This window comes from Alligator mississippiensis, chromosome 8 (assembly GCF_030867095.1).
Source record: "Alligator mississippiensis isolate rAllMis1 chromosome 8, rAllMis1, whole genome shotgun sequence".
In the NCBI taxonomy this organism is placed as follows: Eukaryota; Metazoa; Chordata; order Crocodylia; family Alligatoridae; genus Alligator; species Alligator mississippiensis.
This window is the reverse complement of record NC_081831.1, coordinates 14,615,922-14,638,264: the sequence shown is the minus strand read 5'-3', so window position 1 is coordinate 14,638,264 and position 22,343 is coordinate 14,615,922. Positions and strand designations below refer to the sequence as shown.

At 47.1% G+C, this 22,343-nt stretch overlaps 1 protein-coding gene across 1 annotated transcript in view; it reads right to left on the bottom strand.

The window, feature by feature from the left end:
- Positions 1 to 22,343, bottom strand: part of MGAT5B (alpha-1,6-mannosylglycoprotein 6-beta-N-acetylglucosaminyltransferase B) — a 179,682-nt gene that overhangs the window by 67,280 nt on the left and 90,059 nt on the right. The window contains exons 4-8 of the mRNA XM_019494448.2: positions 18,446 to 18,558; positions 13,073 to 13,146; positions 11,150 to 11,320; positions 9,116 to 9,280; positions 5,482 to 5,651 (exon numbers count right to left, since the gene is read on the bottom strand). Of these exons, the coding sequence (XP_019349993.1) occupies positions 5,482 to 5,651; positions 9,116 to 9,280; positions 11,150 to 11,320; positions 13,073 to 13,146; positions 18,446 to 18,558 (693 nt within the window). The remainder of the gene's footprint in view (positions 1 to 5,481; positions 5,652 to 9,115; positions 9,281 to 11,149; positions 11,321 to 13,072; positions 13,147 to 18,445; positions 18,559 to 22,343) is intronic.

The following is a 22,343-nucleotide window of genomic DNA, read 5'->3' as shown; positions in this document are numbered from 1 at the left end:
AAAGTGCAGAGGAAAGTGCGCTGTAAGCCATTGCTCAGAGGCAGGAGACAAGGGCTGGTTCTTACACAAGGCAGAGTGTGCAGCAAGTCATCAGCAGAACAACCCTGCCCGAGCCAGCAATCATAGGCTCCCCTCAGCCACCAGTGATGTGTCTGGAAGGGAAGGGCTCTGCAATGCACTGCTCCTCCTGGCTTTGCCTCTCGAGCTCTTTATAAAAGTGGGGGGTGTTCCAGTGACCACTGTCCCCTGGCACACAAAGGCTTTAAGCTTTTGATACCTGACCCTGGTCCGGTGAGTGGCTCCAAGAGCAGGAGGGCAGCCCTCCCACAGCCCTGCTGTGCTGCACAGACCAGAGCTGCCCATGCCCTTTTTGCTAACAAGGGAATCAATCTGTCCACTGTCTGCGTAGGTAAGTATTCAAAGGGATTGACTCTGGGGTTGTTTCAGACTCTGTTCTCTCCTCCCTTTAAACTAGTGCTATGGCCAAACCCAGGGAGGAGAGGGGAGAGGTCTTTTTTAACCTTGCCAATGTCCACCCTACCCACTTCCATTCCCACTACTCGTACCTTTGGCTGGGCACCAATGATTCTCCCCTCAATGACTGAAGCCTTTTCTTTCCCTTTTCTTCCTAGTCTTACCCTTAGGGAAAATGGAAACTTGCGCATCTGTGAGTCCCTCCCTTGGTTAACCCATGGCTTCCTCCTGCTCTCTCATCCCACTGGAGCAATTTGCTTCAGGCCCCTGGACTGGCTTGAGCATAGAGGATAGAGCTTGTCCCTTGTCATTGTGCAGGGTGTTCAGCAGGGAATGCCATGGCAAATTTGTGACTCCTGAATGCCTTGGGTGGCAGACATGCACGGGGCAGCATCACTACCTGGCACCAACTGGTCCAGAAGTGTAGACACTTCTTTTCATCCCTCTTTGGGGTCAGAGCCAAGAGATGGTGCCCCAATCACCTCTCCTTTCCTATGCTACTAAGGGACAGACTCCTTGTATGCATCTCTCTTGTACATGTGTGTGTGCGCATGCATGTGTGCATGCATGCACGTACACACACACACACACACACACACACACACACAAAAGGCTCTTTGCATCTCTCTCACACACACACAAGGACCGCACAAGCCAAAATACTTCTGGAAAGAGCTCTTGCCTTTATACCTGGCTGTAAAGCCACTGGTACCACAGGGGCACTGTGTATGAACAGCAAGCAATTTAACTGGCAACAATAAACATAATTCAATATCATGTTAAAGAATTGGCTGCTTTCTTAGAAGGCTCACCTTGCACCTCAGTTCCAATCTAACACGACTTCTATGCCCATCCAGATCTCATATGAATAAGCAGCTGTTCCCAAGGACATCATTCACAGCAGATCTCTCATTCATTGCAGAGCAGCAGCAGCAGATAAAGCTTAACCTGAGACCTTGACACGCAAGCTTTCTGAGGAAGCAGCCTCCACAGTCTGTGCAGTAAATGTTGCCCTACATGTTATGTGGCAGATGCCACCTCAGAAGGGAATCTGGATACATCTACAGGACAATCACTGCAGTCCCTATAGGGTATTGTCTACACACCATGACAGCAGCATAGTTTGGCTGGGATGTCCCTATGTGTGGTCTCTCCCACCTGATCCGAATCTAGACATGTACTGATGAAGCCACTCTGAGGACATTTCTCCACCCTTCTCCCTCCCCAGTTACTCTTGAAACAATGTGCCATTCATGTTCTATAGTAGCCATTGCAGGGCACACTTTCATGGGTGTATTTCCAGGTTTGGCGATGGAAATAGGACTGGGGTGGGAGGAGGGCATTCTTAAACACAGTCTAACTGTGGCAGCAGGGAGCTTAGCACAGGCTAGAAAAGCCACCCAAGTATGTGTGCAGCTTCTTGGGCAGGTTTTATAGCCTGCACTGAGCTCCATGCTACTGTGACTGCATCCCTAGCAAAACCCAATCTAGCCAGCTCGCATATGTCTGCAGGAGCTGCAGTCACAGCAGTGTAAATGTACCTGTTGAGCCCGGTTGTATGTACACCATACTTGTCTTTGCTGAGAAGGTGTGTGCTGCTCTACTATTGTTACTCCCTCTGCTTGCTGAGACCGTTGGGGCACTAAGTCACACATTACACTTAGCCCATACTAAGGGCACTTGGAACACAAGCATCCACACGTTCAAGATGATTAACTTGTGCTAAGTGGCCTCTGAGCGTCTCAAACTTATGCCACTTCAGGCAAAGGTTGATTCTTGGCCATTCTACCGAGCTCATGTTAGGGTAACTTCAGTCTGCTCCACAGAGCTAAAACAAGCATTTTGCAGTCCTCCAGCATCCCAGAATGCGCCACTCCCAGCCCCCACACTCCCACCAGAGCAGGAGTAGAGCCCAGTGCCCTGGCTCTTAACCAAGCCCCTGCTCACCAGCCCTTTAGTGGCAAGTCAGAGCTGTGCAGGATAGAAACAGTATTAACCCCTGACATGGGACTCCTCATAGCACATGCTAACTTCACCATTCCACAATTTAGAATGGTCCAAGTGTAACGTGTAACTTCATCACAAATGGATACTCTGTATTTCCAAGCCAGATAAGAGAAGCTGCATTGGCTTCCATTACCAGGAAAGAGTGCTAGAAAGGTTAAAAGGCCAAGAAAGAAATTGGCCTCGGGATGAACCGTGAGATGAAATAGGTCAAGCTGGTGTCTCTTTGTGGCTTGCCCACTGCTCAGTAAAATCCACTTAGAAGAGACGGAAACATTTCCAGGCTGTATTCTATTGCAGGCAGGAGCGTGCAGTGTTGCTGTACTGATCCAGTACTCTGTTGCTCTCAGTCCTGGCTGGGAAGGGGAAGAGAATACTTGCCAGTACAAGGCTGTTTTTCAGGGCTTCATTCAGAGGTGTCTCAGGGGAGCACTAGCATCAGTGCAGAGTGGGGGATTTTGTTTGTGCTAATGGACGTCTAAGCTACTGTGTTCTGGAGAATGGCAAAAAGCCACAGATGACGTTGCAGGCTGTTGTGGCAGAGTCACCTGCTGCTGAAAGCAAACTCCTTACCGATTCCTCTAGGAGTCAGCTGCGTCTTCCCTGCCATTAACCACACCTGTGAGGATCTTCATTTAAAAAACAGGCATTAACTTCAGTCACCCTAGTGTACGCAGATATTATTTTGACAGCAGCGTACCTCGGCACACAGCATGTACTCCGACCTGAAGATTTTTGTGCAATGTGCGTGGTTCTTACAGAAGCTGCTGTGCTTTGCATTAAGCCCAGGATGATTTTCTGAGATAATTACTCAGGAGCAAATTCCCCTTGTTAATTCTGAATGCTGCAGGGGTTGGGCCTTTTTTCCCCCCTCCTCTCATGAACTTTCCAGCATGGATTATTATGTGGCAAGCTGTGGTTTAGTATTGCCCAAACACTGATTAGTCAATGGGGCAGCTTTAGATTGCTGTGTTTTGCCTCCTGCCTTTAGTATATTTTTGTTGCCCCTTGCCCTGTAGGTCTGGATCACTCTTTAGGGGGAAACATTGGGATGGTAGAAGCAGAGGGGGGTCTCCTGTGTGCCTGGGGACTTGGATAGCAGATCTAGACGTGCTATTGGGGATAAATGAGGTGATAGAGCCCTGTGTCCTTTCAACAGCCTGCTTAGCAAAGATTGTATTACTGCCAGCAAACATGCACAAGGAGTGAATTACCAACAAGACAAAAAGGAGCTCAGAAGATTTAGGGCACATCTATATGGCTTTCCTCCCAAACCTGGATTTGCCACCAACAAAATAGGTCCTTGCTGCTCCTTCCCAGAGACCAGTGATCAAGCTGAAGAGATGGTTCAGGGCATATACATGGCCAGGCTGAGGTTCTCCGACAGCAGCACTGGAACGGGGGGTGCTCAAGTCTGCATTGAGCCATATAGTCTGTTTAATTGCTCATCTCTGGTCACGAGGGGCCAGAAAGAAGTAAACTGGAAATGCCCTTAGAGAACATCTGTAGTAGTCCCTGAAAAATGCCTGGATCTTAGACATCCAACAGTGTAAGGCCCCACTACTGGAGGCATTTGGAACTGTACTGGACAGAGCCCTACATCATACACTACCAGGAACTATCTTGCTCTTGGGTAGGCTGCTAGGCTAGAGGAATTAATGGCTCTTTTCCATCTCTGATGACAGCTGGCCTGATTTGAGGAACTAGTGAGGGAAAGCAAGCACTTGGTGCTCTTGAAAAATCAATCCAGAAGATCCAGTGAATAAAAAACCCAGTGGGTCATTTACATTCTGGTCTCCTTAGGCTAAGTCTCTGCCTTTATATTACTCTGATGTTGTGCTAAGGCTTCAGTGCAAATGTGAAGCAGTTTCTGGTGCATACCCAGGATTCAGCCCCCACCCTTCAACCCTAAGCACGTTGTGAAGAGGTCTTTCAATGCTTCTGGATGAGAAGGGCAGGGGAGGGCAGGCAGGGCAGGAACCAGGCTTACTGAGGGTAGCATGATTGCTGTTAAACAATGCCAGCACAGTCAGTGGAAGCAAACTGGGAATGCTGGACTGCTGCACACCTCCATCCTCCATCCATGCTGCCATCACACTGTCTGGGCTGAGTAACTTGGCAAGGCTGCACATGAAAGACCAGGCTACATGAAACCAAAGGGGAAGACTTCCCTGTCTACAAAAGCAACCTTGGACCAGAGCCATCCTGCAGACACTTCAGTCATGTTTCACCTCTTACTTCCACTGACTCTGCACCAGTGTCACTCAGTCAGATTTGGGTGTGCTACTCCCAACTGACACCATGGTCAGCTGAAAGGAAGATCAGGATCCAAGTTCCCAATTCTCTACAGCACAGATCCCACGTTCATGGGCGTGGTTCTTGGAAAAAGGCAGGTTCCTCTGGGGGAGACAAGGACAGATGCTAGTTTTTCAGGCTGGGCTGCCTGCAGTGGTCCCAGGAACCCTTGACCAGTTGAAGAGTAACATGTTCTTCAAGTCATGCACCCAGGAACGGCATATCCGCAGCTGGTGAGTAAACAGTGGAGTCACAATGGCTCATGCCCACTGAGGATCTGCCCCAGAAGTTCTCTGGCTTTGCCTGCACTGGAGATTTCGACAATCAGTGTCCAACCTCTGGTGGGATTGCACCACAGCGAAGCCCGGCCGTCGTACTAGAATGGGCATCAGGCCATCCACACCTCCTGGAAGCCAGGGTGAACTGCCCCCATCAGGCCTTTCCTTGTCTGCGTTTACACTGGTGCCACAACAGCAATGGCTGAACTGAGGGTAAATACACAGCGCAAACAAGGTCTATGACAGCGCACACAGTGTTTCCAGGCTCCCAACAACTATGAAAACATAAGAGTTCAGATTAACCCTCAAATGGCTGGAGATGCAGTCTGCTGATTCCAAATGCCAACACTGCACATTTTACCCCCCAGGAACACAAACACCAGCCCAACAGATAACCCCACCTGATCGTGGACATCAGTGTGGCACCCACCTTTGCAGCTCTTTCAAAGAGACCGTGACTTTCAGGCTGTGTCCCAGAATGAAGAGGGCTGCCAAGATGTCTGCCCATTGGACCATCTCACCCAGAGGCCCTCCTTTCAGCACTCTGGGGCTGAAGACATCCCCTGATTCCTCGGTCAGGAAGCCAATATGAACCAAAATCTAGAGATAAGGAGAGAGGAGGATGTTCTCGTGACCGAGTCACTGTAGACCTGGCTGTACAGAAATTGTTCAGAAGTAATGACTCCATACCAGATCTAGATAAATAATGAGTTTTTCATGGCCAAACAAAAAATTCAGGTTGAACCTAAACAGACTCTTTTGGACCTTTGGTAACAACACAAACCATCATTTGGCGATAACCTACAAAGTGTCTTGCTTTGTTTTCAAGCTATTTAACCCTTTTGCTTGATCTTTTTTTTTTTCTTTTTGAGTCAATTTTAAAATAGAAAGGCTATTTTGAAACAAACATTTGAAAAATTTCTTTAAAAAACTGTTGGGACAAAATGTTTCAGTATTTCCAACATGTACAGGTGAAACTAGTCATCAAACATGACCCAAATTTGCAAAAAGTTTCTGTCTACCCAATACATCATTTTTCAGTGAGTTTACTATCTGTGGAAACAAGGTTCCTCAGTTCTGGTGTATATAACAGAAGCTACTTAGTACTCCAAACAGGGGTGTAGTGAGCTCCTTTGTCACCCAGGGCACCCAGGAGCATACCTGTGCCTCTGGATGGTCTCCAGGGCCTAAGGGGTGAAGGTTGAGGGGCTCTTAGGTTCCAGTTGCAGACTCCAGCTCTGCACAGAGGGGAAGGAGACATCGGGTGAAGCCCAGGCAGTTCTAGTGCCCTGGCAGCTGTGGGGGATAGTGTCCACCAGCTAAGAAGTTACGCCTCCTGTCTGCCCCCCGCCCCCCAACAGGTGCTGCCAAATGCCATGCTGAGCAAATAAATAAAGCCCGTAATTTGGCAGTGGGTGGGGAGGGGGGCACCCGTGTCTTCACTCCCTGCTTCTTTCCCCTAAGCAATTAGCTGCCAGGACTGAAGAGTCTCCCTAACATCTCTGCTTGGTTCCTAGCCCTCTCCACTGGGCCCAATGCCTAGCTATCTGCCTAGCAGCATAGTTGCATCCTTTCCAGTGCCCACAAGCCTTGATTCCACACCACCCCTTAAAACCCAGGCTATGTGCCCCCCTTACTCTACCGACTCCAAACTCCTAGGTCCTTATCCAGGTTTTTATTCCATCTTTACTCGAGCAAAACTCTCAAGCTGAAAAAGCAACCAAATCCATGGTTAGGTACCACACAGTACCACATTTAATCGATTCTAAGAGGGTTTTTTTTCCCCATTTTACATGGGGAGGGAAGCCCCGCAGCTTACAATTGAGTACAAAGAAAGTATGGGGGGGAGACATAGGGCTGCTGTGGCTCAGCTCCAACCCTTACCCAGGGGAGGCCCATAATTGCAGCTGCTGTCTGCCCCCTGCAACCTCTACTGCCTTTGTACCCTGTCATCTCCCCACTGCAGCCTCTTCTCATCATCTCCACCACCCATGCAGCCTCTGCTCCCCCACTTGTTCCTCTCTCTCCCTGCCTTACTTGTGGCTTTGTGCAGGCAGACTCCACACATGCTTCAGCCTGGGGCATTGAGCATAGCCCCAGCCCAGACCTGTAGCAGCAGCGCACAGCCTGCATGACTGCTATGGGCCAGGCTGGGGACATGCTCCAGGCTGAAATAGGGATGAAGCCTGCCTGTGTGGAACAGAGGAGGCTGGGGGCAGGGGGAGCAGACACTGTTGGGAGGAAGGGGGACCTGGGGCTGGTGGGGGGCAGGCAAAGGACAGAGGTGGCAGGGGGACAGGCACAGGCAGAAGGCAAGCTGCTTGACCTCCCCATACCACTTGCCCCCTGCAGCGGTGCATTAAAGATGCCTCTCCAATAATTATATTCTATACAAGCAGAATTATAACAAATTTATAATTTTTTACATGTATAGAATCTAATTATTTGGGGGGGGTTGTCTTAAATTCAGGGTCATCTTAGATTTGAGTAAATGTGGAAAGAAGCCTAATAGGCAAAGAAGCCCTGCTCCCACAGATTCCATTGACTTCAATGGACAATGTGGGCTCTCAGCACCCCTTCCTCAGATCTGGACCCACTGAATGTGATCAAGTTGTGGATGCTCAACACCAGCCAGGATCAGGGCAATTTGCCAGCATAATGAACATGAATGTGCCATAGAATTTCAGCCATGGATTTTAGGATGGCCTTTCCCTATTTACATAAGGAACCAGGTGCCCTAGAAAAGCCTATATCTACACCCAACACAGTGTCAACAGCTGGATTCCTGGCTTAGTCTTCACTTCCCCATAAATGAGATCTAGGATAGTCTGCCCAGAAAGAGGAAAGAAGCCCTGACTGCCAGTGTCCCTACCAGACACTCAGTTTGGCTTTCAGTGCAGATGATGGTTAGGGCTTGGTTGAATGTATACAGAGTTCAGTTCAGATGTTGGTTGGTTGAATGCACCTAGCGACCTGCCCACGGTCTTCAAAGGACAGACAAAGTCAATTTACTGGTGGGCACTATGGAGGAATAAACCTCTCTGCCGGCCTGTCTCACTGATGTAGGGCTACCGCCCAAACCCCCCCACTCTGGTTACAAACTCTAGCTGTGGAAGGCACCTAGTCTCCATGGTAAAAAGGATGCAAATTCCAGGGTGGGGGGGGACTTGCTCGTCCTGTGTCTTGTGTAACCCTAAACTCTCACCCAAGGGTGCTGACATTTTTTAAACTGACCAACCCGTGTCAGCCATGGTCTGAGAATACTGATCTATGGTTGGTCCAAGGGATGAAGTCAGAAAGGTTATTTAAGGGTCCTTTCTTCCTGGAAGCGGGGGAGCCATATTGGAGAACATGGAGTAAACACAACCTCTGGAGCTCTTCTACGCTGCAGATGAACATGTGAGTAACTTACCTGAAACTTATCTAGAAATATAGCTTACTGTAATGCAGAGGCATGTCAAAAAGTGACTAAGCGGGTACTGTTTGCTCTGGGCTATTCTGTGATACTTCTCTAGCCTGTACCCTTCCCCAAGCCTACCCTCTTTAACCAATAAAGCTCTCCTCTATAACAAGCTTGGTGGACTTGCTGGGAGAAGGATTGGGGCATGCATTATGCTCCCTATGCTCGTCTGACTAAGGAAGGCTACTATCTGTGCTCCAGGCTTAAGGAAGCATTCCACGTTCTTGCAGTGGATCAAGCATCCTCAAGGTCTACAAGGCCTGTGTGCCCCAGAGGGCACAGGGCCCGAATAAAGATCAGACCCCTGGGTGGTGGCAGCGGTTACCCCAGGCTTGCGGGTGTGCTCCAGGAAGGGGGTTGGCCAGATGTGAGGCACCCCAGAGGAGGCACTTGGAGCTTGGTAGGTGGTTGGGTGCAGCGAGGTGGGTGGCTCAGCACAGAAGCGCCCCCTACTGGCCCACCAAAGACACAGGCTAATTGTACCCTCCTCCCAACGTTTTGTACTGCCTCCTATTTGCTGCCATATCATTCTTCCACATCATGAGCACTGCAACTTCTCCAACAGCCCAGGACAAAGGGCTCCCACAAACAGTTCATCTCATACCTGCTTCTGATCCCTCCGTCTGCCCTTCAGTTTCTGCTCCAGGCGTCGGGTTGCTAGAATCCACTGCATGGCCAAGTGCCGGATCCTCTTCTTCATGAAGATCAGTGATTCCTTACCGCTCCCAATCAGCTCAAGGAGGTAAGAGAGGTCGCTCCGAAAAGCTGCCTAGGAAAGACACAGACTCTGCTTTTTTTTAGTGTAGGGCCTGCTGGATCTCAGGGAGGGCATCTAGGAGAGGAACTCTTGGGGCACAACTACTGCCAGACGGGACTATGAGCTCTGGACATCTCACTGTGAGGAGGAGTCACCTGTGGGGAAGACTCAGGTCTTGGGTAAGGTGATATTTTCAGAGGTGCCAAGTTCTAGCAGGAGGTTGGAGGGAAAGCTTGACTAATGCAGAAGTCCCTCATTAAGTCCAATTCCCAGTCTCTCTGAAACATATGGGCAAGGTGAGCAGCAGTCAGGGACAGGGTTGATGCACTACACAGAAGGAACTTCTCTCTTATTGACATCAGCTCTCTACCCTTGCCATATCCACAGTGACCTAGCAAGAGGAACAGACTTTCAGAGCTGGGTGCAATGAATTGAATGCATCTAGGGCACTGAAGAAAGTTAACTAGAGAATGGAGGAGAGCAAGTGAGGAGTCTCCACCTGAGGACAGTCTTGCTGTAGGCAGGAGCCTTAGAAGCCCAGACCATGGTAAGAGGCACTTCTGCTAGTTAGTCCTTATGCTTCCAAAATGTCCACTCAGAAGCACAGGGACACCCCGCTCCTGTGATTCCAGTCAGAACAGAGGAATAGCCAAAAGTGCTGGCATTAAGTGAAACAGTCATCAGGCAAAACACTCAATCATCCTATATCTCTCACACATACTTGATCAAAGCTAGAGGCTTGACCCACCCAGGACAAAGAAGGTGCGACTGCAGGAGAAGTAGGCCTGCATGCACTGGCTTTAGTTTAGGCAGCATAGGTAAAAATGCAGTGAAGACACAGCAGTTTGGGCTTCAGCACAGAGCAGCAGCCACAGCATAGACCCAGAGTCCACAGACATCTTGAAGTGCTTGCTACCGGGGGTCCACTGCCTGTGGTACCCAGGCTGGAGAGATTAAATCCAGCAAGGGCAGGCCTACCCATGCCACTATCACACCTTCAGTTTGATGTGTAGCTTGTGTCCACCAGCTCTCCAAGTGTATTTTGCCTTCTTGTAACTAATGGGTTGGCTCCCCCCAGACATGAGGAATCTATCACTAGCACTGCAGATTCTGAAAACACCAAATCCATGTGTGGAAATGTGGTCATTTCTGTCTGCGCAGCAAGCAGGTAGTCACAGGTGCTATCAATTGAATGATCTCAGCAGACAAATGGCTTAGGGCAGTGGTGCTCGGCCTTTTTCCCCAAATGAGCATCCCAGAGCCTGTCTATGGGCTGGACTGGACTGTCTGCAGGCCAGACTGGTCCCTGGCACCACCCCTTCTCAACCTCCAGGCACTGGGACTGGGTCCCAAGTGCTGCCCCCTCCTGCCTCCCTCACGCCAGGACTGAGTTCCATGGAGCCAGCACCACCCCCTTCTGCCCCCCCGCTGTAGGATTGGGTCCCGTGGGTCTGGCACTACCATCTTCTGCTCTCCTGCCACCAAATTTCTAGACCCATGGGGAGCTCCACAGGTCAGATGACATGGTGCTGTCGGCTAGAGGTTGAGTACCCCTGGCTTAGGGTAAGAGAACGAAGCTAAGGCACTGAGTTCAGCCTTTCCTACAGCAGTGCTACAGCCCATTATAACGGATGCCAAGTGTTACAGTAGAAGGCTGTGCTTGTGGGTTTAATAATGCCTCCAATCTAATATGAACTTCTAGGCATCTATAATACAAGGCCCTCTGTTTCAATGGTCTCCCTCATTTAGGTTTTCTTCTGGTACCATTTGCATCTCCTTGCCTTTCTCAGTCTACTACGTAGAGACTGAATCCAGCAGCCCTCAGAGAAATACTCCTAAAAGATGGTGCTGGCCTGATTCACATGCCTGCACTGACCTTACCTGTGCCTTGGGCAGTGGCTTGGGTGAAGGCAGGGCTGCTGTCTGATTTCTCCACGGCAGCGGAGGACAAAACCACTCAACTTCACTGAGGTAGATGAGGAAGGAGCATTCTGTGCCATCCACACCAAAAAATGCGTAGCAGGGGTCAGAAGTCCACCTGGCCCTCATCCACTGAAAGCAGGAGAAGACACAATTCAAAGGGATGACCTCTGTCAATCCCCAAGCTGGGGAACTGGGCCTTTGGCATGCTAGACAGATGTTTCAGGGTCCTCTGTTCCCACTAAGACACCAGTAGGTGACCACTGTAAGTCTGGTTATAGGCAGGGACCCTGGGAACCTTTCTGTGGGGAAACTGGAAGCAGTGGGAGAGGATAGGAATGGGCACGTGCTTAGCTGCTGGAAATCAGCATAGGTTCACTGACAGTGCCACAGTCCTAATAGCATTGAAACCATACTGATTTACACCAGCTGAATAGAGCTAGTCCATGGCTTTACAAAGTGTTTGGGATTCCTTGGTCATCACTTTGGTAGGATTAATACCAAACACAGAGAAATTCCACTGAAGGTTCCTCCTTGACTTTGCATCTGATTCAGCTCTGGCAGGAATGCATAGGCTCTTCAGGGGCAGAACCACTAAAGTCCAGGTAAAGGGTGGGGAAATTCAGAACAAAACGCTGTGGTGACAACTCCTTGTTAGCCTTGCTGCTCTGGAAACACAACTCTGGATTTCATAACCTAAGGAGAAGAGGGTATTGAGATCCAAAGAGACAGAGATGTACTGGAGTTCCCCAAGGGTGATTTTGCATTCAGGAGAATAACCACAAGGCTCAGCACAGATCTATCATCCTCTGGAATTGCTTGTGCCAGCCTCTTTCTAATTTAACTACAAAAACGAATCTACTCAGGAGACGTGTCTATGCGCTCAATATGTAAAACACACCAATCATCCAGACAGGAGATCGAATTACTGCATTCGACAATTAAATTACACTCAAAATTTAACCAAGCCCTAGAAGAAGATGGAAGGAAATGATGGTTAGTGCTGGGAGAATGTAAAAGCAGAGCCGTAGTGTCTTATTAATATGCTCTTTAATATTTTTGCCCATAAACTAAATAATACATAACTTAAAGCAAAGTGGGTGGCTGGCAGGTGGAACTTTTAATTGGTTCATCTCAAACTACTGCCATCATGACCCAGGATAAATGCCAAGCCTATTCCCAGGTACAGAGAGCAAACTGTATTATATAGGATGCACTATTGGAGACCAGGGTCACGTTACCTTAATGAGATACTTTCTCATTTGCAGTGTTTAGACTATTCCCCAGAAACTAGACAATACTCCATATATTTAAAAAGAAACCTCACATTGTTCATACTCAAATAATTAAACCAAAAAGAAATGCATGGCCAGATAAATCAGACACCCAATTAGGTCCTTACGACAAAGGCTCATGGCAAAAAACTAAATGAGTCTCTTCTGCTCCAGTATCAATGAGCTGTTTTGATTTGTGTTTTCCCTTTGCAGCAATAACATGGCCTTTTCTGCCTCCTGATCTTCTGGCACTCTGTGAGTTGGAGCACTGCATTCTCTCTTGTTTGAAAAGTAATCGAGCCAGAAACAAATGTACCCAGGCAGAGGGAGACAGAAGTACATTTGGATTTGAAGGGAACAGCAGGCATTTCTGCACCCTCCACTCCATGGACTGCTGCTTTTCTAGTTTTACATTAAATTCCTATGCCCAGATGGCAATTATTCCATGCCACTGACAGTTATTTCCATTTTCATCCCCAACTCTTTTTCCTAGAGAAGAATGGTACAGAAATAGCAAATCTGCAACAATTAGGTTGTGCACCTTGACATCACCCCACAGGAAAGCACGTTGAAATTGGGTTAGGTTAAGAACCACTTGGAGACAACTCACCTCCACTTTTCCAGAGCAGTCAGGGTACTTGGGGTCTCTGGGTGCCTCACACTGGTCTCGCCTACCTTCAACCACTGCAGAAAGAGAAGTCAGGCATGGGGAGAAGTGGGTCACTTCATTCGAATAGTGGAAAACTCCAGGACTTAGGGTGAAGGGTGCTGACCAGAGGTATTCAGTTGTCACTACCTAGAAACCAATCCTCTCCACCTGTTGCCATTCAGTAGCCAGTACTAATGTGTGTGACAAAAAAACAAGCCTCCTTCTCCTCTGCTGCTCTTGGGATATTTCTGAACACACCTTGCCAGCTTGAATGAGTCCCACGGAAAGCCATGGAATTGGGAAGGATTTGGCACCCATTCTACAGACAGGAAAACTGAGGTACAGAGCCTTGCTCAGGGTCCCACAGGAAGTGTAGGCAAAGGCAAGAGTCCTAAATCTCCTTCTTTGTCTGCTGGACCTCCTTGTCCTTTCATCAGTTCATATTTCTATTGGGCATGATGCTAGTTACAACTTGTATTTCAGCCCAAATTATTGGGCATTGTCTAGGGCAGAACTCAGGTTCCAGCTCCTGCCTGTGATCACGCCCTGCACTGCCTTTTAATAATCTGTAAACAGACTTTTGTATCCAAGGAAGTACCTGACAGCCTTGCAGGCACATACTGTAAAGCTACAATAAAAATTGTCCCACTGAGCTGTCAGAGCTGGCCCCTGGGGCTACTGCTGCCAACATACTCAGGTACAACCTGTGCCATAAGAGAAACTCACACTCTCTTTCTCTCCTTCTCACATACACACACGCACACACAGAGTCAGAGTACTGAAGCAGGCACTGACTCGCAGTGCAGACTTGGCAGAGATCCTTCTCCCTCAGTTAGAGACTCCAGCAACACCCCTAGGGAGAGGCCACATAACTAACTAAAGCTGCTTTTAGCCCCCAATACATTTTAACAAGTGGATGGAGCCAAAGAAGCAATGTACGTGTTTAGTTCAAGCACTGGGTTCAGGGTTGGGGTTTGCAGTTGGAGAAGGGACAAAGTCAGCTTGGGTTTGTATTCTGTGCTGTTATCATCTGCCAAATAGGGCTGCACAAAATTTCGCTTGCCATTTCATTTCAACACTGTTTTGACTCATTTCAAGGTTGAAACAGCAAAAACAAAGCGAAACAAAGGGTGTCGAAATAGCCTCAAAACAAAATGAGGCTAGTCAAAACATTGCGACCATAGTGTTGGGGATGGGAAATCAGTCCAGCTAGGCTGACTTACCATCCCTGGAGCAAGATCTGGCAGGGGACGGGAAGTCAGCCCAGCTGGGCTGCCGCACTAGATTGCGCTGGGGGCAGTGACTCCCCACCCCTGTTCCCCCAACCCCCCACCTGAGTTGTTCCCCCACCTGAGTTTCCCCAACCCGATCGTGTGGCTGGGGATGGGAACTCAGCCCAGCTAGGCTGAGTTCCTTTCCCCAGCCCGATGGTCAGGTGAAACATCAAAACAGCGTCAAAACAGCCTGACCATTTCGACTCAAAATGAAATTAGATACAAAACACTGCTCTGTCCAGACCTTGAAACTGAAGTCAGAACAGAACAGTGCCGTTTCGCACAGGCCTACCACCAAGCTGTTGTTGAAGATCTGAGACCCAGTTACTGTTGCAAGATCTGCTGCTCTTGGGGTATTTCCGAGCTCCTAACTTATGGGAGATTTTGGGAGGCAAGTTGTTCTCAAGATATGTTGGAAGCAGTAGACACAATGTATCTAGGTTTTCCTACTGGCACTCCTCATTGCAGTATATGGGTATTTATGGGAGGGATCTTGGAGTCATTACTGATTCCAAGATGAACATGGGCCACCAATGTGAGGACGCAGTCAGGAAGGCTAGCCGCACCTTGTCATGCATCCACAGATGCATCACGAACAGGTCCAAGGAGGTGATCCTCCCCCTCTATGCGACACTGGTCAGGCTGCAGTTGGAGTACTGCGTCCAGTTCTGGGCGCCGCACTTCAGGAGGGATGTGGACAGCATTGAGAGGGTCCAGAGGAGGGCCATTCGCATGATCAGGGGGCAGCAGGGCAGGTCCTATGAGGAGAGGCTACGGGACCTGAACCTGTTCAGCCTCCACAAGAGAAGGCTGAGAGGGGATCTAGTGGCCATCTATAAACTGGCCAAGGGAGACCAGCAGGCAATGGGAGAGTCCCTGTTCCCCGAGCACTACTGGGAGTAACAAGGAATAACAGCCATAAGTTGACGGAGAGTAGACTCAGGCTAGACATCAGGAGGCGCTACTTCACAGTCAGGGTGGCTAGGATTTGGAACCAACTTCCAAGGGAAGTGGTGCTCATTCCTACCCTGGGGATCTTCAAAAGGAGGCTAGATAGACACCGGGCCAGGGTCATTTAACCCCAGCATTCTTTCCTGCCATGGCAGGGGGTCGGACTTAATGATCTGCTCAGGTCCCTTCCGACCCCACCAACTATGAAACTATTTACCAAGTACCAGAAAGGCAATAATAAGCTCTCTTTCTCTTCCACTAATAAAGTGTGTGTGTGTTGGGGGGAAGGGGCAACTATGGGAAATGTACATGTTCTGACTTTTGTATTTAATTCTGAATGCAATTAGATCTGTTTTCATTCCTACCTATTGCAGCACTGAGTTTCACTGCACAGGTCCTGCTTATCTGACATTCCACCTCCATTGCTCTAAAGTCTCCCTTTCTTGGGAAGACTTCATTGTTTCCTACAGTGCTAATGCTCCCAGCAGCCGGGGAGCATGGCCTCCTGTACAGTCTCCTTTCCCAGTATTCCTTGTTGGGAAGCCTACTGATTGCACAAGACCTGGGATCTACAACTCCCAGAACTCCTTCAACCAAGCCTTAAACTAGGAGCAGGGCAAATGGGGACACAGGCCCCTTTGGAAAGGTCTACTTCACCCTTTGAGAGTTCATTTTAATGATGGGAGCACCTACTAACTGGGAGCTGATTTAGAAACAGCCAACTGAGCTCTTGCTGAGCACCTGTTAGCTGTTAACAACATTCAGTCACTAGTGACCTGGCCCACATTTGGTCTGCCATCCATCATTCATAAGCCAAAGAGCAAAGAGTAGGAAACATGACAGGGGAGGGGAGATCAGGTATTTTTCAAGTGTTTCATGCTTTACCATGTTACCAGCAACTGTGCAATTATTTATGCTGTTAATAAGGTCTTTGCTGCCTGTGTTCATTAGAAATCATGGTTCCATAATATAGATGGGCATTAAATATTGATATTACAATAGGAAAGGACAATATTTTATTGCCTTCCCTACACCCATCCTAGCATGGAGGGGAAGACAGCTGAGGCTGCTTGAACAGGCAGCTTCCCTGGCCAGAGGAAGAAAAATTAGCAGGATGATAAATATTTCATACTCCAGGGACGGCCGGAGCACATGCCGAGGAAGTCATTCATGAAATGCTCTCATGCCCGCTGCATTAATCTTGGGTTTTTAATCAAACGTGTTTGCCATTTCAAGGCATCTGATTTGATTCAGTAAGGTAACGGCTCCAGCTCTGCAGGGAGACAAAAAAGGCAGCAGGCTCACATGCTGATTCCTTGGGTGCTTTGCTAAGAGTAGTGCTCTAGATCAGATTTTGTCCTATCATTAGGAAAAATTTAAGGGGCATGTTTAGGAACCCAATGTGGGGAAGGGGGGTGTTACTTAAGAGTGGGAGCACCCTGAGATGAAATATTTGGTCATTCAGTGACCCCCAACCAAATGGCTGCATAGAGTAATCATACTTTTTATATCTATACCTGTGGCTAAAAGGTCACTGCAAAACCTTGGTGGATCAGAAGCCTGCTCTAGGACATTCTTGACTTGTCCTTTCTCTCTTCTCTGCTCACCTTAAGCCCTAACTGTTTTTGTTCTTGCTCATAAGAGATGATTGAGAGACCAAGCCTGTGGTGGAGGATTAATATTAGATGGATTAATATTAAATGAATGTATTACAGCTGCATGATTAAAATACATGTTTTAAATTATTTTAGAAGCACAATAGCATTCTCCAGGGTGTGCATCTAACAGCCGATTTATACACACTAGGAGTGTGCTGTGGTGTGCCTCATCACACCACGGGAGTGTGTATACTAGACTATAAATGTCTGTCCTGCAAGTAATGGCTTACTAAGGGAACAGCTTTGCAATTCTGAATATTAGTATGATGGCTACCATCTTGGCTGACATACGAGAGGTTGAATGGGGGATCTTGTGACCCAAAAGGCATGAGTTGCAACAGCTTGTATTGATGCTGTATAGGTGGGGCTGTAGCAAACCAGTAGAATCAGGCATGGAGGGGGACCTGTACTACAGGCTCATTTGATTAGGTGGTCAGGGTGCTTTACTAGCATTAACTCATTAATATTCAAAGGGTCTTGGACTCTTTTGAAAATTGCACTCTATAATCCTCCACTGTGCAGGTGGTCCAAAATGTGTGATGATCCAAACTGGATACCTTTGGAGATATGAGGGTTTTTCCCTCCTGGGTAGGACCAGAGCCAAAATGATACCAGAATATCTTCCATGGACCCATCAGAATACGGCTTAGAGGACTGCCTGCCTCCCCCTTTAGGCCAGGATTAACTGCGTGATTGATGGGCATCTTAGAAATACCTAACATAGGGTTGATCTAGGTGTTGTTCTGAAAATGAGAAAAGTTTTGGGAGTCTCAGCTCAGTTCCCAGTGGCTATATATCCATGACACTATGTACTGCTCTGCATCACTATTTCCAGCAAGGAAGTTAAGGCCAAGATTTTCAAAAGCGTGTTCCTGTCCACCTTAAAGCACCTGCCTTCTGAAAATCAAGCCCCGTTACATTGTCTTCAGTTGGGCACTCAAAAATGAGATATCCAAAGTCACTGCTGACTCCTGACAACGAGAGACCTTGTCCTGACTCAGCTGTGCAGAATGAACTGCCCTTCTAGGCGTCAACATGGGCTTGCCAGGTGAATTCGGAGACTCACTGATGAAGCAGTAAGTGTATTCAAGCAGTGTTCTTGCTTGTGCTGTACCTACTCTGGGGACAGGGCTCCCAGACCTGCTACTTCTCCACCTTGTGTGTGCAATAAATTCACACAGTCAAATTCAGGAAGTACTATGAATCTTGCCAGGCAGCCCATTCTCAGGGGATGTCCAGTCTAATTTTGTCCAGTCTAATTTTGAAGACATGAATGATTTGGGTAACAAGTCCAGCATCCAAATTCCTGTGTCCTCATCCAAACCTTTTGTGGTTGGATATGGAACAATTTTCCATTAAAAAATCTGTGCGGCACTAAAATGTTGCTCTGCGTATGGGTATATCCAGTGTGTAGGACAGATGGAGGGTCAGGAACCACAAGGCACTCTTACCTTTTCCATTCATGAGGCTGTTGCGCAGAATCTGGTCTACTTTTATTGCAATGTCAGAGACATTCTGAGCAATAGCTTGGATCCTCTCCATCAAACCCACTGCTGGCTGGAACCTGAAAAGTAAATAAATAAACCCTGAAAACATTATTCCTTCCTGTAAGGCATCCAAGCTTGTTAGAAAGAGTAAGAAGGGCTTCCTGCCCAAAATATCTATCCTCCCACACTGTGAACTACAATACCAAGGGAAGCCCGTACCAGCAGTTTTAGCAATGCTCCAGGATACAGCGATGGGCCAAGTTCTCCAGTACTCACTCCATCAAAAATTCCACTGGCATTTGTGGGAATGGGAGTTTTCAATGAGTAAAGACTGAAGGATTTGACCATCATCATTTCCTGTGTGTGTGTGTGTGTGTGTGTGTGCATGCATCCATGTGTGTTGGCACGAGAGAGAGAAAAATATATAAAGTGCATGTTCAGGAGACCTAGTTTCTCTTATTTCAAATCTTTTCAAACATTCTGTTTGAAAACGCCTTCCTAAAATTACCAGGCTTGCAATCTGCTTAGTGAACAAAGATTTCTGAATTACATTTGTTTCCACTGAAGGAACACTTGTGGGTTGCTAAAACTGGTCAAGCTATTTGATACAAATAGAAAGAAGAAAGGAAAATCATGAGGAAGAAAAGGTGAAAAAAAATGGAGAAGCAGAGAAAGTGTGTGAGAATTGTGACAGAGGTAAAAGGAGAGAGAAGAAATGACGACCTTGTCAAACATGTACGCTGCTTGGGTTGACCAGCTTTGTGAACCCCCAGAAATAGTTGGTAAGTGCCATTAAAACTTCCCACTACCACCAAATTCATCCTTCTTCTGTTGATTACCTGCTATGCTGAGAATGAAGATGGCATTGCCTCTAACATGCAGTTGTAAGGCATTCTCATGGAAGCATGCATGTAATTAAAGAGCAAGGACATGACATTTGTGCTCTCAAGTTTAGTATAGCCAGAGGACATTTAATCTGCAAATAAATAATAGCTGACCCCCAAATGTAATGACCTAGCCATCTACGCAGAGAAGAGGTTCTGATTACTATTCCGGCAGTGGCATTTGCCATGAAATGAAGGAGCAGTTGCCATCAACATATAGATAAGCAATCCATTTTGAACAGAGGGAAAATAAAAAGGCTCCATGAGTTAGTCTTGTGCAGAGCCTTAACTGGGGAACAGCAACAAGTCCCACCAAACATCCACCTGTCAAGCAGCTGATGAAAAGCCAGGGTTGGATGGATCCAGGGAAATAGGGTCCCATCCAAAAAAGAAACCCCATGTCCTGTACCTTCCGGATCAGACTGTGACATCTCCACCTTTTGATAGCCCCATTCAGCAAAGCATGAATGCAAATCCTCCTTTTTAAGCCCATATTTAAATCTCATTGACTGAAATGGGACTAACCTATGCAGTCAAGGGGTTTGCTGAACTGGGCTGAGCAACCAATACCATGGGTTTTATTCTCCTTTTCATCAAAGAACCTATACAATCTTCATCAATGTAAAAAGGTTTTAATGTGAATCCAAATCTGCCTCAGCCTGGGGAAAGGTGATGAAATCTGAGCCTCTGAAGTGCTGCTCTTGAGAGGCTTTTAACAGGGGCAATCTTTCTATTTCAACCATTTTCCTTTCCATTCCAGCTGCAGACAACAACATCTCAATGAGCTCGAGTATCGTGGTAAACAATTTTCCCTCCTGCAATGTCTGGGGTCATAAGATTTTTCGTAGCTCTCCAAATCATTAAAATGTAAGAAAGTGTCATAACTAGTGAGCAAAAACTAAAGGACTGCCTTGAATTATCTCAGTGCAAAAATATGCTCTGATTTGGAGTCCTACTCACTAAAGTTTTATGATTGTTCTCGAGCAGATCAGTGAACCTGAAGGCTGAGAATTTAAAGTGCCTCTGTCCTCAAGGCTAAAAATCCCCTTAGTTTTATGAACCAACACCGCTTCAGTTGTTGATTTAAAGTCCATTTTCTAGCAAAAAACAGCCCACATTTTTCCTTCCAGGATGGTTTATGACCATCAAAATTGAACCCTCCTATTTCCATTGGTGAATCACATGTTCTGGATTTTAAAACTGCATATATACAAAGCTAGAGGGCATCATTTCCCTAGCACATTACAACCAAGTGAAGGGTGTTAATCCAGGGTGTCAATTTTAACAGCCAGTTGTTTTGAATACTGAAATAATGAGAATCTTCTTATAACCATGGGAAGCTGTCCACACAAAAGCACCAGGCCAGTTCCACAGCTGTTACACATCAGCATAGCTCCAGTGAGGTAAGACAGCTCAGGCTGGTAAATCAGCAGAGAGAGCTTTTGAAAAATCTCACCCTTAAATCTGTATCCTCATCCCATCAAGAAGCAAAAGAAATACCAACACATAGCCATAACTACGGACACATAAATTGGATAACCTGAGGCAAGCCAAGATTTTTTAAAAGCTGCAAACACATGACACATCCATTAAAAGCATCTTATCAGCTCCACAACAGGGGTACATCTACCTGTGGATGAGTCTGAGGCTATTTTATCTTGCCCTCGGGTGCCTGCTCTTTCCTCACACCTTCAGAAGTACATCTACCATCATACATTGTTTACAAGTTTATGTCTCGCGTTTTACCTCTTGACTCATGTGTCAGTGACCTTAGATGTCCAACTACCATCACAAATGGGGAATTATTAAATGGAAGAAGCTATCAAAAAACATTTAGCCAGCTTTTGAATTTAGTAATAATTAACCCAATACTTATCTCCTGGTAGAGCCATTTGTGTTGCTCTAACACCACTAGGAGAACATTAACCTGGTAGATCTGGACATCTAGGAACTTCTCTGGCACCAGTCTAGGTGAAAGGATCAAAGGAAGATGAACAGGAGCATGGAAGTAGTAACTCTATGCCTCAGAGCCTTTCAAGTTCTAGCATGGCCTCCTGAAGCCATAAGTGACCCTACTTTCTCCCTCCTCCCTGGGACTGCTCTAACACAGAGCATGAAGTCTGAACCAGCCAGAAAATTATACAGCCACAAGGGCTTAAGGCCACCTTTGTCCTGCCTCTCATTTCCTGTGACCAGCTCAGTTCAGCCAGGCCTGAGAACCAGTCAACCATCACATTCAAATGAAATGAGGATCGGTATGGCTCCAATAACATTTACATTCCCAACTGGGGTAAACCCTCACAACCCCATTGGAAGCCACCATCTGCACCAAGTGAGGATGTATTCATCCCAAACAGCACGGCCAATTCTAGCAACCCGCAATGGTTCCTGCAATAAAAACACACAATTCGGAAATCTTTGATCATCGCGCTCAAGCAAAAAAACACTTCTGTTTCTTTTAACAAGAAAGCCATGTCACACTGCTTGTACTGCAAGACTCACTGCAAAATGTGCTAAGGTTATTCATAATGAAATGTAAACTGAAATGGCTGGGATCAAAAAGGCAAGGAAATATGCTCTCTGTAGCGATTTTGGAGCTGAATAATGACAGAAAATGTCTGTCACAGTCCTTGGCATTTTGTCACGTTACAGCAAACAACTGTTGAAAATGTTATTTCAAAATAAAGGAACAAAGCAAAATCTTGTGTCAATTGCCTATTGTGTCATTTTGGTTTGTGCACAAGTTCATCCAAAATAACCATTTCTTAGGCCTTGGATGCACGTTACTTTTGCAGTGCTTATATTTTTGTCGCCATTCTAGTGTTACAAAAAGTGAGTGTCCATATGGCCAGGCTGTTTGTAGTGCTACAAAGATGGTGGAACTGCCACAAACAGGAACTTCCTTGCAGCACCACCTTGTGCAGCGCTACATGCAACATGTCAATAGTTTCATGTTGCCTTTCAGACCCCCAGCATCC